This window comes from Alligator mississippiensis, chromosome 3 (assembly GCF_030867095.1).
Source record: "Alligator mississippiensis isolate rAllMis1 chromosome 3, rAllMis1, whole genome shotgun sequence".
Lineage (NCBI taxonomy): Eukaryota > Metazoa > Chordata > Crocodylia > Alligatoridae > Alligator > Alligator mississippiensis.
The window spans coordinates 39161621-39178719 of record NC_081826.1 but is presented as its reverse complement, the minus strand read 5'-3'; the positions used below and the strand labels follow the sequence as shown (position 1 = coordinate 39178719).

The 17099-nt window shown below is 41.5% G+C and overlaps 1 protein-coding gene across 2 annotated transcripts in view; it reads left to right on the top strand.

The window, feature by feature from the left end:
* Nucleotides 1-17099, top strand: part of VPS13B (vacuolar protein sorting 13 homolog B) — an 877527-nt gene that overhangs the window by 685397 nt on the left and 175031 nt on the right. For both annotated transcript variants that reach the window (XM_059723846.1, XM_006263597.4), the window contains one exon: nt 12993-13130. In XM_059723846.1, the coding sequence (XP_059579829.1) occupies nt 12993-13130 (138 nt within the window). The remainder of the gene's footprint in view (nt 1-12992; nt 13131-17099) is intronic.

The window sequence follows — 17099 nt, the reverse complement described above, 5'->3', positions numbered from 1 at the left end:
TTCTGCAGAAGTTTATATAAAGGGTGTTAGGAAACTCCTTGTATACTTCCTGTTGAATAGCTAGTGGTGCAATAACTAGAACCTATGCAAATACAAAGCAATCAGTGAATTGGATAATTTTGCAGTCATATTGGGATTGCTTTTTCATCTCTATTTCAAAAGTTATGATAATTCAACAAGAAATGTATAATACCTGTTTAGAATTTGTGACTACAGGTGGTAACTGATAATTCATTAGTATAGTTTCAAAAATAAATACCTTCTATAGAAATGTGGTTGACCAAAGTAAGTCTAGAGAAATGAAATGACTTAGTGCCTGTGTGAGATATAATAGGTGAAGGATTTCTGGAGGGATAGGCCAAATTAAATGAACTGGTAAAGATGACACTTTGTAAACTGCGATTATTCTTCATCTCTTTATGTCAGATTATACCAGCACATTATTTATATCTAAAATATACCCTCAGATATAACAGTATCATTGACTTGAGTGAGATTTGTGTGACACTGATCAGGACACACAGATGAAGGAAGCAAGAAACAGGAACAGGGTGAAGTGGCAAGCCACGGCTTCATTAATATGATAGCAGAGAGAGATGATCTGTGCCCATTGCCCCATCTCACATATCTAAAACATGTATATGGGTCCAGTCCAGGTTTGTAGGTCCTATACCATTTAACCAATAATTCAGGCTTAGGCTGTCCTTGGCCTCTCTGTTAAGACTCAACTGCTTTCTGAATCCTCTTACTCTTTGCTGTGGGAGAGAAGAGCACAAAGGGGGATAGATGCTGGTCTGGAAGAACTTCAGAGCTTTTATTTTCCCATAGGCACAATGTCTACCAGTGAAGTCTCAGGTCCCACACTGGACACCAACCACAAGTGGTAATGAACTAAAATTTCCTACAAATTCCTAATATTATTTTTTAAATCCTGCTTGTCTTAACCAAGCTGTCTCTCTGCGATACTGCAAGGCAAGACAAAAAATGTAGGAGGTTTCTGCCAGTTTTGCGCAGTAGATAATCTAATTGTTTAGATTACCACATTTTTGAGGATAAATTGCCATGAACTATGTTATTTACTGCTATAAAACATAGCAGCAGGAGCTTTGCACCACATTTGTTAAACTACTGCATTTGGTTTGTGATTAATATTCCAGCCAATTTCTTTGACATTTTCTGACCACCTGCTAATAGTTTTGTCTGAAAGAGATGTATCTTTCAAATAGAAGGATGGTATGAAATTTATTGAAGGAAACATCTTAGCTGCTGTTTACTCTCTGCTGTAACCTCCTACTGTATTCCTTCCTGTGTCAGAGAAGGTTGGTGGAAAAACACAGCATTTGAACTTATACTTTACATATGGACATTGCTTTTATTCAGTCTTTTTGGTAGAGGTACTTTCTATTGGTGTTTATATAGAAGGGAGAGCCTGAGAAATACATAATCCATGCTATAATGTTTTTATTGGCACTTATCTGGGATGTTCTCATTAATTAAAACTAGCAAAGCCATGAGTTGAGTTACGCAGATCCTCCCAAACAAATGCCAGTAAAAACTTTTTACCATGCCATCCGTGTGGTGCATTCTATATATGCTATACTATTGAGAAAACTATGTTAGGAATGTTTTAGAGCATTTTGAATGATTGTACTGAGGCTATTTTTGTGCCCTTGTGAAAATTTAAACACTGTTAGTCCAACCACACATGCATTTAGTTTTATGAACATATATAAAATACTCTGTCATAGCTCTTCTTTAGGGGAAACAATACTATAACAGTAGTGGCTAACAAACTGAGGAGGTGTTTGAAATGCATGATAAATTATGTGCCACAAGAAAACTGAAGAACAGCATCTGAAAGCTAAATGTTATTGCTATTTTTTGTTATTTAACTTTGATAAGCAGTAGAGTAAGCCATTCTCCACAATTTTACATATGCATCAGCACAACAAATCCACCCTACTTTCTGGTGCAGCTGCTGCTTATGTGGTCCTCATAGGCCAGCTAATACAGTTCTCAGATGAATTGAATTCTAATCTGAGCAGGTGAAGTGGGGAGTTGATCACACTTAGATTCCATTTGCAATGTGTTCTTGTGTGCAAGTCTGTCAGTAAAATTATAGAAACCTCCAAAAAGAAATAAAAATAACATTTAAGTGGTAACATAATTATTTGAGGGTCTGGTGTGCATTTCTCTAGAACAGGGGTAGGCAATGTTTTTTGGCTGGAGTGCCAAAAAAACCACAATGTCTACCTTGGAAGGCACTGGAGTTGCCGGCATGCCAGAAAAACAAAATTGGGGGTGGAGGGGGTAGGCGGTACATGTCAGGATGCACTGCATATTAGTCTATGTAATAATCATAAATGTTGCCTTTGTTGTTATGTATTTTTTTTGTTAAGCATGTTTTAGTGAGAGAGAGAGAGAGAGAGAAAAGAGCAATAAGAGAAAGAGGAGAAAGAGAAAGAAAAAAGAGGACAGAGAGAAAGGAGAGCAGAGAGAGAACCAGGCACATACACATGCACACACACAACCGCACACACCCACGCACACACAGAACCACATGTGCACAAACACAGAGAATCAGAACAGACACATGCACACACACATCCAGAACCAGGCACATGTACACACACAGACGCATAGAACCTGAGGCACAGGTGCACAGAGCCGGGCTGCTGAGCCACCGGACAAAGTCCGACCCAACAATGCACTGGGCCTGCCAGAGCCCCTGTGCTTCCCTGGGGAGCCAGCCCCCAGGCTGCAGCGCAGCCAGCCAAGGCCCCGGCACAGGGACTGCCCATCAGCCCAACCACCCACCCACTCCACACAGCTAAGCCCGCAAACTTGCGGCACACCTCATCCTAGTAGGAGGGCTGGGCCAGCACTGGGCTTGGAGTGGGTGGGAATCAGGCAGGCTCAGCTGCAAGCCCTGCTGCAAGCAGCCCAGGCTCCATAGTTGGCAGCAGCTACCCAGAGCTGAGGCTGGCTGCAGCCAGGAGGTTGCAAACAGCTGCACATGTGCCTCAGAGCAGACAGTGGGGGGTGCCTGAGGCAGCAGAACCCCAGCCTCTCCCCTGCTGCTGGCACAGAGCTGATGCCTGGGCTCTGGAGCCTGGAGCAGCTGCTTGTAGCCAGCCAGGGCTCTGGGCCGCTGCAGCAAGCAGGCTGCAAACAGCTGCACCAGGCTCCAGCATCAGCTCTGTACTGGCGCATGGGCCTGAGGCAGCGCAACCTCAGTCTCTCCCCTGCTGCTGGCACAGAGCTGAAGACTGGGCTCCGGAGCCCAAAGCAGCTGCTTGTAGCCAGCCAGGGCTCTGGGCCGCTGCAGCAAGCAGGCTGCAAACAGCTGTGCCAGGCTCCAGCATCAGCTCTGTACCAGTGCGTGCATGCGCGCCTCAGTGCACGTGCAGTCACTGCCAGCATGGAGCTGATGCTGGAGCTGTGGAGCCCAGCAAAGCTATTTGTAGCCTCCCCATTGCTTGCTGCACCCAGACTGGCTACAAACAGCTGCACTAGGCTCCAGAGCCCTGCCATCAGCTCTGTACCGGCAGCAGAGGAGAGACCAGGGTTGCGCTGCCTCAGCTTTCCCCCCGCCCCCCTGCCTGCTCCGAGAAGCGCGTGCATGCGCGCAGCGGTACAGAACTGATGCCAGAGCCCGGCACAGCTGTTCGCAGCCTGCCTGCTGCACCCATCCCTGGCTCTGGGTAGCTGCTACCAACCACAAAGCCAGGGCTTGCAGCTTCCCAACCACCTGCTGGGAGCAGCCTGGGCTCTGTGGTTGGCAGCAGCTGCCCAGAGCCGGGGCTGGTGGTGGCATGCCAAGCAAAATGGCCTTACGTGCCATGCTCGGCACACATGCTCAGGGTTGCTGACCCCTGCTCTAGAACAAGAAGTGAAAATCTTAGAACACTGGGTCTGGAGAGTTGTTCTCAAGTGGGATACAGCACCTGTTCCTAGCCTGAATGTTTTGCTTAATTGTTGTATTTTTAACGCATCACTAGGCCAGCACTGTATTGTTGAGTTGTACACCTCAAACAAGCATACCTTTGGGCATGGAGCTGTCGGGGAGTCATTCTACATCTCTGACACATTTTTTATGCAGGTTATTTTTTTTTTAAATTAGCAACCATGTCCTATAGCAGATGGATCTCTACAGGCATTTCTAAATTTAATCTTTTCCTAGAAAGTTTATAAGTAAAATAGATACTTTGATTTATTAATAGTCCAAAGGAATCCTAACTGAAGCAATGCATTTTGTCTGTCTTAAATTTGTAAGAATTATTGGGAAACACTTGAGTAAGGCCAGAAAAAGCTAACTTGTCGTTTTGCTGACAACTTATTTTTAAAGGTGAAAGTGCAGATATTTCTTATAGACAACTTACATTGAGGGAAAAACACAAGAAACATTCGTGGTCAGGGGAGAATGAGTGAGATTAAGAGTCAGTATGTCTGACGCTCACAGTAAATGCCTCTTATGTGGGATATATATTTTTGTTTACATTTTTATTCAAGAAACTTTGTTTTTGCTAAAGGAAAACATTGACAAAATCTGGATGAAAACAACATAAAAACTATCTTCAAGCTAAAAGAATTTGAGGCCTGAAAATAAAATTAGGTGGTTCTTGTATCTGGCCATGAAAAAGAAGTAAACTTGAAAATAAATTAATTGAATCTGGAAGTCACAGTTGGGCTATTATTTATGTCATTAGTGCTTCAGTACTAATTGTGTATTGATATTTTTTGTAGTAAGGTATTTTATTTCAAAGTACACAAAATGTTACTCTTTTGCACCTCTTCTGGTGCTTCCAGATTCTGGCATTTAAATTTGGTAGTTTAGCCAAGGACTTCAGTGAGATGGAATTTTATCTCATGTTTAAATTTGCAAAGTCTGACTGCACTTTTCCTGAGCCAGAACCTGCAACAGCAGAAACTGGCAAAGCCCTTATGTAATTTTGGCCTCTGTTAGACAACTTGATATGCATGTACTAGCTGAATGTATATATCCATGTTGACTATTATATGGTACTTACCACTGATACTATAACATCCAGAGTATTCAAAAGGTAAGGGAAGACCTCATAATCAAAAAAATCAACAAAATACAGGCAAAACTCGCCAACAGCAGTGCCTGCCTCTTTCAGAGCTAGCAGCAAGAGTGGTTTCCATTTTGCCAGTCACTTTCACAAACCCTACCCACCTGCAAACAAGCTAATATGAAGGGGAGGTTCGTTACAATACTGTAACTATGGCCCTATCCTATCGTAGTTGTGCAGAAGGAGTCTATTTGTCTTACACAATTTTTATTTTTGTAATTGTATAATGATTCATGCAGTCAGTGATTGGAGCTTCACGTCATAAAAGAAAATCAAGAATACTTACTGCTTTAAGCCCTCCCAACAAGGAGGAACTGCTTTATCGTGTCTTCTTCAAAGTGTCCAGAAAGCAACATTTCCATTTTCTCTTCATCCTGCCTGGAACAGCATCTCACAAAATTGGCATCTTCTCCCAGCATATTTCGTTTTCACAACTGTATTAATAGCAATCCTATTTAAATAAAAGAGTCTGCAATTGTTTTTAACATAATTTCATTAGGTACATTTATAAATATTTTTTAAATCCGCATTTGTTTAGCTTCACATAATGTAGTCCAGATTTCGAGTTGCATCATTTCCTGAGCATGGTGCTCAGAGCATTCTTGAAAAATATATTTTCTCTTTGTTTGCTTGGGTTTTTCTGTTTGTTTTGAAAGAGGTGAATGTGCAGCCTGGTCGTTAGTAAAGGAGAGAAATTTCCCAAGTGTTTGTTATGCATGGAATTTCTTCAACTTCCTCCAGAGTCCCATTTCCAAAAACAGCTATTATGAGTCCATCTAAACATCATACATGATCACTGTGAATGTTTTTTTTAATAATCCAGACCTTTGATGGCAGAAGCACCATCAGAAGCGGATGCAGTGGTTCAGGCCATATGTAACCCCTACTCCTGGTGGCTGAACAAGGAGGGGCAGGGATCAAATCAGGCAGGAAATGTGTTGACTCACTGTTTCTCCCAGGCGGCTTCTTTTGGAGGAGAGGGGTGGAATTCAACAGGTAGGGTTTTATAGTTCATTTTCCTGGCAGAGCTCTTGAAAAATTCTGTTACCCTGCCACCTGTTCCTTTCTGCATAACAGCTGCATCCATGGATATGCTAAGTGTCTACAATGCCTTGGGTCTGCAAAAAGTCCACATATTTGGACTTCCTATCAAAAGCCATGCAGCTAACACTTGGGAAATAATTTGACCCAGAGCTCAGATGTAAGCTAATGGAATTGTTTCCAGGTTTGTATTCTTTTGATTCCAACAGAAGCAGGTTTTTTTAGAAATAAAAATTCATTCCACTTAGCATTTGTAACCCAAAGAAAATTATAGTATTGTCCTCATGCAGGAGAAAATGTATGTGAAAGTTACTAAAATTGGACTGTATACCGGAATGAAATTATTGGAGTATTTGCATCATCCAAGGTGTGAAAGATGCAAAAACTAAAGCAGGGATTAGCAACCTGTAGTCTTCAGGCTGGATCCCACCCACAGAAACTTTGGATCATGCAGACATGGGCTTAGGCACTATTCTGTGGGGAGAGGGGAGCCTCGGCAGCAGTTGCATTGCCCTCCCCGCCCTGGAGAATTTCCAGCTGGAAGCACTGTCTTCAGATCATGGTGGGGAAGAGAGGCATTGGTGGCTGGGTCCTAGTGTCCAGCCCCTCTGACCCAAACTGTCTCACTCCAGCCTGTACCATAAAACACTTGCTACCCAGCCATGTGGTAGGGATGTGCAAAGCCCTCACCATGCAGCTGTGTGACAGGGAGAAGCAGGTGTAGCAGCAGTAACTAGGTTGGAAGTCATGGAGATTGAAGGCTGGATCTGGCCCACAGGCTGTATGTTGTTAACCCCTGGCCTGAAGAGTAAAATATGTCTTTAAAAAAAAAAAGGTATAAATGTACATAAAAGATAAAATTTCAATGGCTGCCTAAGCCCCATTAAATGTCAATGGGATTTAGTTTCCTAAGTGGCTTCAGGAAATATTTTTAAAGGACACTAGGCATTGAACTCCCACTGAAATTTGTAAGTCTTAGGAACCAACATATCTTTAAATATGTGATCTTTTAAAAATATCATCCAACCTGTAGTTAACTAAAAATTATAAATACAGGTTTAATTTAGGTGGTAGAGGGTTGTTTTTTTTTTTAATCTGACTCTATACTTTTCATGAACAGCTGTGCATAGATTTGTTTAAACAGTATTAATTTACAATGATTAAATCAAATAATAGAATTAATTTTTAACATACCACTTATTTTTACCGAATAACATACCATTTCTTTAACTTATTAGCTACACTAGGTTTATAATAGTTTGTCATCTGCTCTAAGTACATAATTGTATTGATTTTTTTTTTTTAAACATGAGAACAATACTTTTTGCTTTCAAATAATCTTCCATCCAGGTACCTCAAAGTACTTTGCAAGCACTAATATGCTTTGGCTCACAAAATTGCTGTTTTATAGATGGGGAAACTAATTCACAAAGAGGTTGGTTGATTTGTCCAAGATTGCATGGGAAATCATAGACAAAGCCAGGATTTCTTTCCTCCTGAAAATACATCGAAGTTGACTTCTGATCACTTCTAACCCTTGACCCAGCATGGTGACCCATCATGAATCAGTTCCTTTCAGTAAATTGTAAAATATTTCTGTTTTCCTGGGCTAAATATAGACAGTCAAAAAACCCAAGGCTGAATTGATTCAACCTTCATCAGTTAGTTTAAACTGTGTAGAGTGAACCAATAAGCAAGTGACATTGACTTTTGATTCTGAAAATACAGCCATATGCCTGCAGTGGCCCAGACCAGAAGCTGTGGGGCTGTAGAGCACACTTTCGTGCTCAGCTGGAACAGAAAGCTTGGACCAAGGTTAGCCTGCCCATCCTGCAAAGGGTGGGGGGGCTTGTGAGGGATGTACAGAGCATCCTGGGATGCTGTGGGACTGTGAGTTAACTTGAATCTGGAGGGGATCTGGGACAGAAGTTCAATCGACTGATTTAAGCTAAATCAGTTAAGTCTTGTACTACATCCATCCAGGTTTATCATAAACTGGTTTCGGTTGTGCAGCTAAGAGGGAGAAAAACAGAAACTCCTGATTAGAGCTGCACATAAAAAGGTTATTCCATATCTTAGAAGAGTTTGATATTCTTATACTAGTTTATGTGTAATTTCTGTCCCTACCCCAGATGTATAGAAACCTCTCCCAGCTCTCTCTCACCCTGTCACTTGGCAGCCCACTTAATGGATCCACACAATGAGTCAAGAGCTTGAAAACCTGCGTTGCCCAGGTTTATCACTCCTTCATTCTTCAGCAGCTCATTCAAAATTAGAATATCAAACTCTTCTAAGATATAGAATAACCTTTTAATGTGTAGCTCTAATCAGGAGTTTCTGTTTTTCTCCCTCTTAGTTGCATAAGAATGTGAGGGGGTGTTGCTCATTCCAAGCTAATGAAGAGAATTTTTTTTAACAAGCAACATTAATTAAACTGTGGAACTCACTGCCACTTAGCAATACATATAACATATGTATACTTATTCATATAACAAAAATACTGAGAATTCAAAGAAATAATTATGTCCAAAGATAAACTGAGCAGGATATAAAACCTCAAGTATCAGGGTTTTAAGCCAATTTCTAATTATTAGGGGGTTAGAATGAGTTTTTCCACAGGGACCAGAGTATCCATATTTGCCAGATTTCAGGGCTTTTTGTATATTACTCTGAATTGTCTGGCAGTAGTCTGTCAGACAGGATACAGGACAGTGCATACATAAAACTTTTTAAACTCAAGGTACCTCCTTGTTAGATTAAAGGTACCCGTCGGAAAATACCAGCTCCTACTTTTCATTTGATTTTGATTATGGAAAAATAATAGAATAATTCTTCTATTAAGAAGTACCTCAAAAAGACTACAACAGGTCAAACTATTTTTGACACTATGGATAGATACCTATCTGAAATCTCTGGGCTTATTTTGTGAGTCATGTATAAGCTTTTACACACCTAGCAGTACCAATAACAGTAAAAACTACACTAACTCCCCTGCAGCACTCTTTAAAGTGTATTGCAGCACCCTGTTTGACAATCTGGTTTGTACAAATAACTGCAAGTCCAAGTGTTGATTTTTGGGGGGGAGAATCATAGAAGATGGAAACATAAATAGCTATTATAGTACATTATACAGATCCATTCCCTTACACAATATAATTTTTCCCTATTGTACCTTTTGTAGTATTTCATCTGTGCATTTTTAAATATCCCAAACAACAGCATTTTCAGTGCTTCCCTGGGGAGAATATTGCATATTCTAACCATCAGAAATTTCTTTAATATTTAACCTACATTTTCTCTGATTTTTATTCCATTACCATTATTGTAATTTATACTCCCTGAGACATCATAGCTGATTTGTTCTTTCCTTGGTCCCTAAAGCTACAAGTATTCATACTGTGTTTTCTGCCTTAGATCACACTTTAGACATGATACACATTTAACTCCTTTCACCTCTACTCATAATTTGCCCTAATGACTTGTGTCGTTCATTTGTGAACTTCCTCTGATTTCTCAGCATTTGCACCTGAATAGCCTATTTACACCAAGAATATTTTGAAAATATGACCAATCTTGTTTTGAATTCTGCTCAAGTTCTGCATTTTGAATGATTTGGGAGTTTTATTATACTGTAATATAATATAGAAACAATGACACAAACTTACGAAGAGAAAATTCTTTTGCTATTTATTATTTGTAAAATGCTAGACACTGTCTAGAAGCAGAGAAAGTTATATACTCTACTTTAAAGAGCTTATAGTATAAAAAGGAATAGATCCTACTATTCTGTTCAGTATAATTAGAGGGAAACAGTAATAAAGTGCAGAAAATTCATGTGGAAAAATACATTCATGTTGTTGCATGCACTGATCAAGAATGAATTGACCCTAAAATAACTGTTTAGAGGTGACTTTAAAAATGGAGGGGGGGAATATAAAGGAAAAAAGTACTCTGGCTATAATATATGTCGCACAGTACAAACACTGCTATAAAATCATTGCCTGAAAATTGATCAAATAAAAATAGAAGAATGTGCTAACTTTTGATCTTTGCCATATAGATCTAAAGTCATGATCAATTGGTTTCAGTATGTTCTTTGAAATCACATAAGGCTTCATATGTGCCAAGTTTTATATGAATCACATGATAAGGTCAAGAAAGACAAATTCCAAGGCAGACTTAATATACCCTGCTCATATGTGATACCATATTACCATATGTTGACTATAATGGTGGTTATGTAAATACTGTTCTTGAAAGCCATCCAATCAGTAAAACCTCAGATAAGTAAAAACTACGCTAACATTTTTTAAATTAAATGGGAGCGAGGAAATGTATGGTAAGAAAATTGTAAAATAGAAGGGGCAAGGAGGGCACTCTGTGATCATAAAACTAGAAAGAGAGAATCTTGGATTTAAAGAGAAACTGAATATTTCGAAGGATTTTTTTCTAAATAAAATTATGAATGCCAAAATCATTGCAGAGCCACTGGCAGGAATATTTGAACGCTCGTGGCGCACAGGCCAAGTCCCGGAGGACTGGAAAAGGGCTAACGTGGTCCCCATTTTCAAAAAGGGGAGGAAGGAGGACCCAGGCAACTATAGGCCAGTCAGTCTCACCTCCATCCTTGGTAAAGTCTTTGAAAAAATTATCAAGGCTCACATTTGTGAGAGCCCGGCAGGGCAAATTATGCTGAGGGGAAACCAGCATGGGTTTGTGGCGGGCAGATCGTGCCTGACCAACCTAGTCTCTTTCTATGACCAGGTTACGAAACGCCTGGACACAGGAGGAGGGGTGGATGTCGTATACTTAGACTTCAGGAAGGCCTTCGATACGGTATCCCACCCCATACTGGTGAACAAGCTAAGAGGCTGTGATGTGGATGACTGCACAGTCCGGTGGGTGGCGAATTGGCTAGAGGGTCGCACCCAAAGAGTCATGGTAGATGGGTCGGTCTCGACCTGGAAGGGTGTGGGCAGTGGGGTCCCGCAGGGCTCGGTCCTTGGACCGATACTCTTTAATGTCTTCATCAGTGACTTGGACGAGGGAGTCAAATGTACTCTGTCCAAGTTTGCAGATGACACAAAGCTATGGGGAGAAGTGGACACGCCGGAGGGCAGGGAACAGCTGCAGGCAGACCTGGATAGGCTGGATAAGTGGGCAGAAAACAACAGGATGCAGTTCAACAAGGAGAAATGCAAAGTGCGGCACCTAGGGAGGAAAAATGTCCAGCATACCTACAGCCTAGGGAATGACCTGCTGGGTGGCACAGAGGTGGAAAGGGATCTTGGAGTCCTAGTGGACTCCAAGATGAACATGAGCCGGCAGTGTGACGAAGCCATCAGAAAAGCCAATGGCACTTTATCGTGCATCAGCAGATGCATGACGAATAGGTCCAGGGAGGTGATACTTCCCCTCTATAGGGCGCTGGTCAGACCGCAGTTGGAGTACTGCGTGCAATTCTGGGCGCCACACTTCAAGAAGGATGCGGATAACCTGGAGAGGGTCCAGAGAAGGGCCACTCGTATGGTCAAGGGCCTGCAGACCAAGCCCTACGAGGAGAGACTAGAGAAACTGGACCTTTTCAGCCTCCGCAAGAGAAGGTTGAGAGGCGACCTTGTGGCTGCCTATAAGTTCATCACGGGGGCACAGAAGGGAATTGGTGAGTATTTATTCACCAAGGCGCCCCCGGGGGTTACAAGAAATAATGGCCACAAGCTAGCAGAGAGCAGATTTAGATTGGACATTAGGAAGAACTTCTTCACAGTTTGAGTGGCCAAGGTCTGGAACGGGCTCCCAAGGGAGGTGGTGCTCTCCCCTACCCTGGGGGTCTTCAAGAGGAGGTTAGACGAGTTTCTAGTTGGGGTCATCTAGACTCAGCACTCTTTCCTGCCTATGCAGGGGGTCGGACTCGATGATCTATTGAGGTCCCTTCCGACCCTAACATCTATGAATGAATCTATGAATCTATAAAAATTTGTCAGGGTTTTTTCTTGTATAGTTATTACAGTAACTTTGGGTGTGAGTTGCCAAAGTTAAAGGGGGAAATAAGCCTTGTGCACAGGGAGGTTTTTGCCATCTGCAATGGCCAAAAAATGAAGAAATTCACGACACTGAGCATAACTGAATGATAATGTTTATTCATAGTTGTGAATATTAAGGATTGATCAAAGGAATACCACTAGAGAGGGCATACAGGAAGAGCTGTTGAAGTAAATTTGAAAAGCTTGACATTAAAAGTGATTGCAGTATTGGTGAAACTCCAAGCTGTATCAAATAACTGCACTGTTATCACTACACTGCATCCTGCAGCATATGGTGTTCTGGTCCTTTGCACTGCTGTATAGTTTGTCCCTTTTGCTGTTAATCTGTTTTTGCTGTTATGCAAAAAAAAACCAGAAGTACCCAGTAAGATTCTATTTTACCAGATCAAGAGTCTAGTTGACAGAGTAACTGAAATGATTAGATATTTTCACATCAGCTAAGCTAAACTTAATGGACATTTGGAATAGGGGTATCATTGGGCTTTTGTATTTGCTGATTTATTTCTTGGCTTTTTTGTGCACATTACAAATTAAGTATAGCCACTGAAATGTACTCTCATTTTATATTTCAGATATATTTCATGTAATATATATTATGTATTTATATATATTTCACATTAATATACATGCAGACATACTCTGTAAGTATGGAACCACTAATATCATTTGTAAACAGTCTATAAATAATGCAAAGCTAGTGCATGCTTTACTTGATTTTATTTTGTTTCCTCTTTCCTTCGTAAACCATTTTGTTGTGTATCACATTACTGGAATATCATTAATGAGAGTGATTATTACCTTATATTCCCTACAGATCCTGGAAAAACTCTTCCAGAAGCTCTTGATTATTGCAAGGTTTGGTTGCAGACGGTAGCAGGAGAGATGGATGCTAAAAGTGGTATTCCGCCTCCTTTCATCACAGTGCAAATTAAAGATTTTCTCAATGGGCCAGGTAAGTGCTATATTTTTAATCTGAATTGATTTCCTATTTTGCTTTCTATATAGAGGTGCTCACAAAGCCTTCATTTCTTTTAAAATTTGCATGCCAGAAAAAATGTTCCTTCATTCTCCGTAAATGTTGAATTGTCCCCCAGGACTTTACTGGATAGAGGCCCAGGTTCAGCAGTCTTTGGTACAGGATCAGTTATAGATTTCAGGCCTGATAAGCAAATTATCTTTCAGCACCAGGCATGGAAGCATCATACCTTTAGAAATGTGAGAGTAGAGATTGCCAATAAAAGGCAAAATATGAGCTCTGAGTACTTAACATAGGTATGTATTTTTAATTTTTTTTTTACACTTAAATATTCAAAGGGCTGTTTTAAGTTGCTTTTATACATGTTTGTGGGTTTTTTTAGCCCTGTTTGTTATATTCTTGGTAACCCATATACATAGCATTGCAGATGGAAAGAGATAATGCAAAAATCTAGTTGACAATTTCACTTTCTAAATAATGTAACTACAAAATAAAATAGCTATTATAAAAATATTTCTTTCTGTCACTACATGGAATATCTAATAAGTGGTAAAAAGATTTCATTAACATTTATTGGAAATATGATATCTTCTGGCATTAGTTTGATCTGGCATTAGCTCGCCCAATGTCTGGATAGATCGGGCACTTCAGTGAGGCTTTTCTGGTGCTTTTATCTAATAGTTAATTGAATTAGTTTTAGATAAAAGCACCAAAAAGTCCCACTGAAGTGCACAATCTATACAGCTGCTGTGGAGCCGAGTTCAACTAATGTGCTGCCTCTTCCAATAAAGCGCATCTTTTTCCCCACATTTGTTAGCACCCATCCCTTTATCTCTTCCAATTTGTTCTTGTCCCATACTGTCTCTTCTTTAGTCCTGCTAGATTCTCTCAGTCCTGTTTTTCCTTGCCTACCCAATTCTAATCTCATTCCTTCAGATTTTTTGCGTAATATCCTACAAGCCAGTTGTAGGTTGTACTCTCTGATCAGGACTTATTATGTATAGGCTCCTTTTTAGCCAGTCCCCATTTCCCTCACCCAGATCCTCAACCAGTTCATCTCCTTACCCAAGTCTCCCTCTCCTATGACTATTATTATGGTCTTGGCTCAGACAGCCCTAACTGTCATACCATACCCCAGCTTCTCATGAGATCAGTTTCTGCTTTTTCTGCCTCCTTTGTGCCAGCTGCAGTTTTCAGTGGCATGTAGTTTGGCCAAATTGGGATGTATTTTTACAAGGATAGCACAAGGCACATCCTTGATGCACAGGCCACTGAGTCCCTGCTGTATTTCAGCTTTCTGCTCTGAAGTATGATGCTGTTCAAAGAAAACATCACCACAGTGTTTGAACATGGACAGAACCCTGTTGGGTTCTCAAAAATGATTGAACCATTTTGGCTGAAGTTTTAAAAAAAAAATGCAGTCTGAGTTAGAATTTCAGCCCAAGTTGTTAAAACTTATAAAAAAGGTTATAAGAAAAGGAAAGTAAATAGAGCCTGATATTGGAAAGTGCTATATAACCTTCCTGATAATAAATGTCATGTTATTACTTTTAATTATATCCATCTCATCAAGCAAATAATCCTTGTGATTTAGTTGTAATGGCACCTGATCAAATGCCTACACATCTCTTCCTCTGAATATAAACAGACTCTGGAGGGGAACTCTATAAATAGAATTATTTTCAAATAGTTTCAGTTTTCCATTGTTTAAATAGCGGGTGTCAAAATTACCTACACCCCCAGGCTGTATCTCGGGGTGGGTGAAAAAAGGCCCATGGGGTAGATCTGGCCCATGGAGGGACTTTGTCCAGCCTGCAGCGGGTCTTTCAGTTCCACCTGGCCCAGGCACTGTCCAGCCCATGATGCATTCCACTGCCCCAAGGTGCACAACAGGGCTGGGGCGGCTCCACAGCTGGACTCCATTTCTAGGCAGCCCAGGCAGCAGTGGCTATTTCCAGCTGCTGCTGGCCTCAGCCTCATGGAGATTGGTGGTAGCCTCTGCCTGGCTACCACCACCACTGCTCATTGTAGGTAGGCCAGTGCAGAGCAGGCACAGGGTGGGCCAGGGCAATGTGTGTGGGTCCTGGCTGGTCTGGAGCTAGTCCACTCTGGCTGGGGCAAGTCCATAGCAGGCATGGGATGGGCCAGGGCCAGAGTCAGGGATGAGGTTGTGTGCTCAGCTGCTGCTGGGCACCAGTGGTGGTGAAGAGCCACAGGGCATGTAGACTGCAGGCTGTTGCGGGGGAGGGGTGGGGGTGCTGACCAGCCTGCAACAGCTCCCCAAAACTGCCTGTGTGGCCCACAGGACCAAATAATTGCCAATCCCTGCTGTATCTGGACTTCAGACCTGATTGCCAGATCCACACTGCAAGGAGCCTCATGAGTCAGATCTGGACCCATTAGTAGGACAAGCAGCAGTGGTGAGGCGAGTGGTGGCACAGGGATTAACACCGCCCTTGCTACTCTCCTGCCACTGACACATGTGTCTATCAGGACTCCATAGCTGGGAATTCATTAGCAAGTCATCCTCCTGAATTTATGGCCTGTCTGAGAGCCCTGCAGTCCAAGTAAAATGGCCAAGGGCCATATGTTGGGGACACATTGTTTAAAAGTTCTTCAGTTTTCTTTTGTAGATGATAAATATGTCTACCCCATCTGCAGACAATGCAGGCAGGCCTTATATCAGTATCCAAACTTCCTGGGGGTGTGTCTTTAGGTCAACAACCATAAAGCAATGTAAACCTGAGGCCATTGACACACATTAAATTAAAGGCATGATGGTATCAAATGTGCAATCCCAGTCCTACCTCATACCTCATGTGCCATACATATTTTGGCCATATCTACTATAGGTTCATGGATCAGATCCTAGTCGTACCATATTGCTGGCACAGGGGGCTCCGTATCACTGGAAAATGGTAGGTTTGGCTTCCGTATGCTCCCCTGGGTAGGAGCCCCAATCAGCTGAGCAGCACTTCCAGCCTCAGGGTGTTCACCAGAGTCTTGATGGGCTCTGCTGTGCTCTTAAGGCTGGGAATGCTGGCCACGTGTTCAATTTAATCCGGAACCAGCCACAAAGTTATTAGACATATTTTGTGAGATAACTTCATGACTTGTTCCCTGTTTTATCACACCATTAATTGAATGAACATGTGGCCAGGTCAGTGTTTAAGACTTGATTAACCAGGTAATCATGTGTTAAGTGTAGCATCTGTCAGGGGCCTTAAACTAAGTTTTATAGAGCTTGGCTGATTCTAGGGTTTTCCTACAAGACATCTTTTGCCATTTCCTACAGGACATCTTAGAGCCATTCCTTTTTTTCATCTGCTTGGTACTAATGGGACCAATCTCACAAGTGTGACTCAGCAATAATACCCTGAATCTTAACATAGTGTTGTCCTGAGTCAACCCAAAAAATAGGTCTGCCTTCTTGTACAGGGCTTTATAATCTATACTCATTACAAATGAGAGGTTTGTTAAATCATATAATCCTCCTTAAGAACTATTCAACTGTATTAACAGCTTTGATTAGATTGATTGACTGGTTGATTAGATTGGCTGGATCATCATATTCAATGAATAGTCATCAACTGTTCAATGTCTAGAAGGAGGTATCAAGTAGGGCTTCTCAGGGGTCTGTCCTGGTCTAGTCTTGTTTAATGTCTTCATTAATTATTTGGATAATGGGATCAAGTGCATACTTAGCAAATCTGGGGATGACACTGAGGTGGGTGCAGTTGCAGGTACTCCAGAAAATAGGGCTAGCATCCAGAATTACCTGGATAGACTGGAGAAGCAGTCCACTATAAATCAGATTAGATTCAATGCAGAATCCTGCACTGAGGAGAGAACAATTGCACGCACAAGTATAGAGTGGTAAATAACTAGCTTTGCTGGACTACTGCAGAGAAGGACCTGGTGATTACAGCAGACTAGAAGCTGACT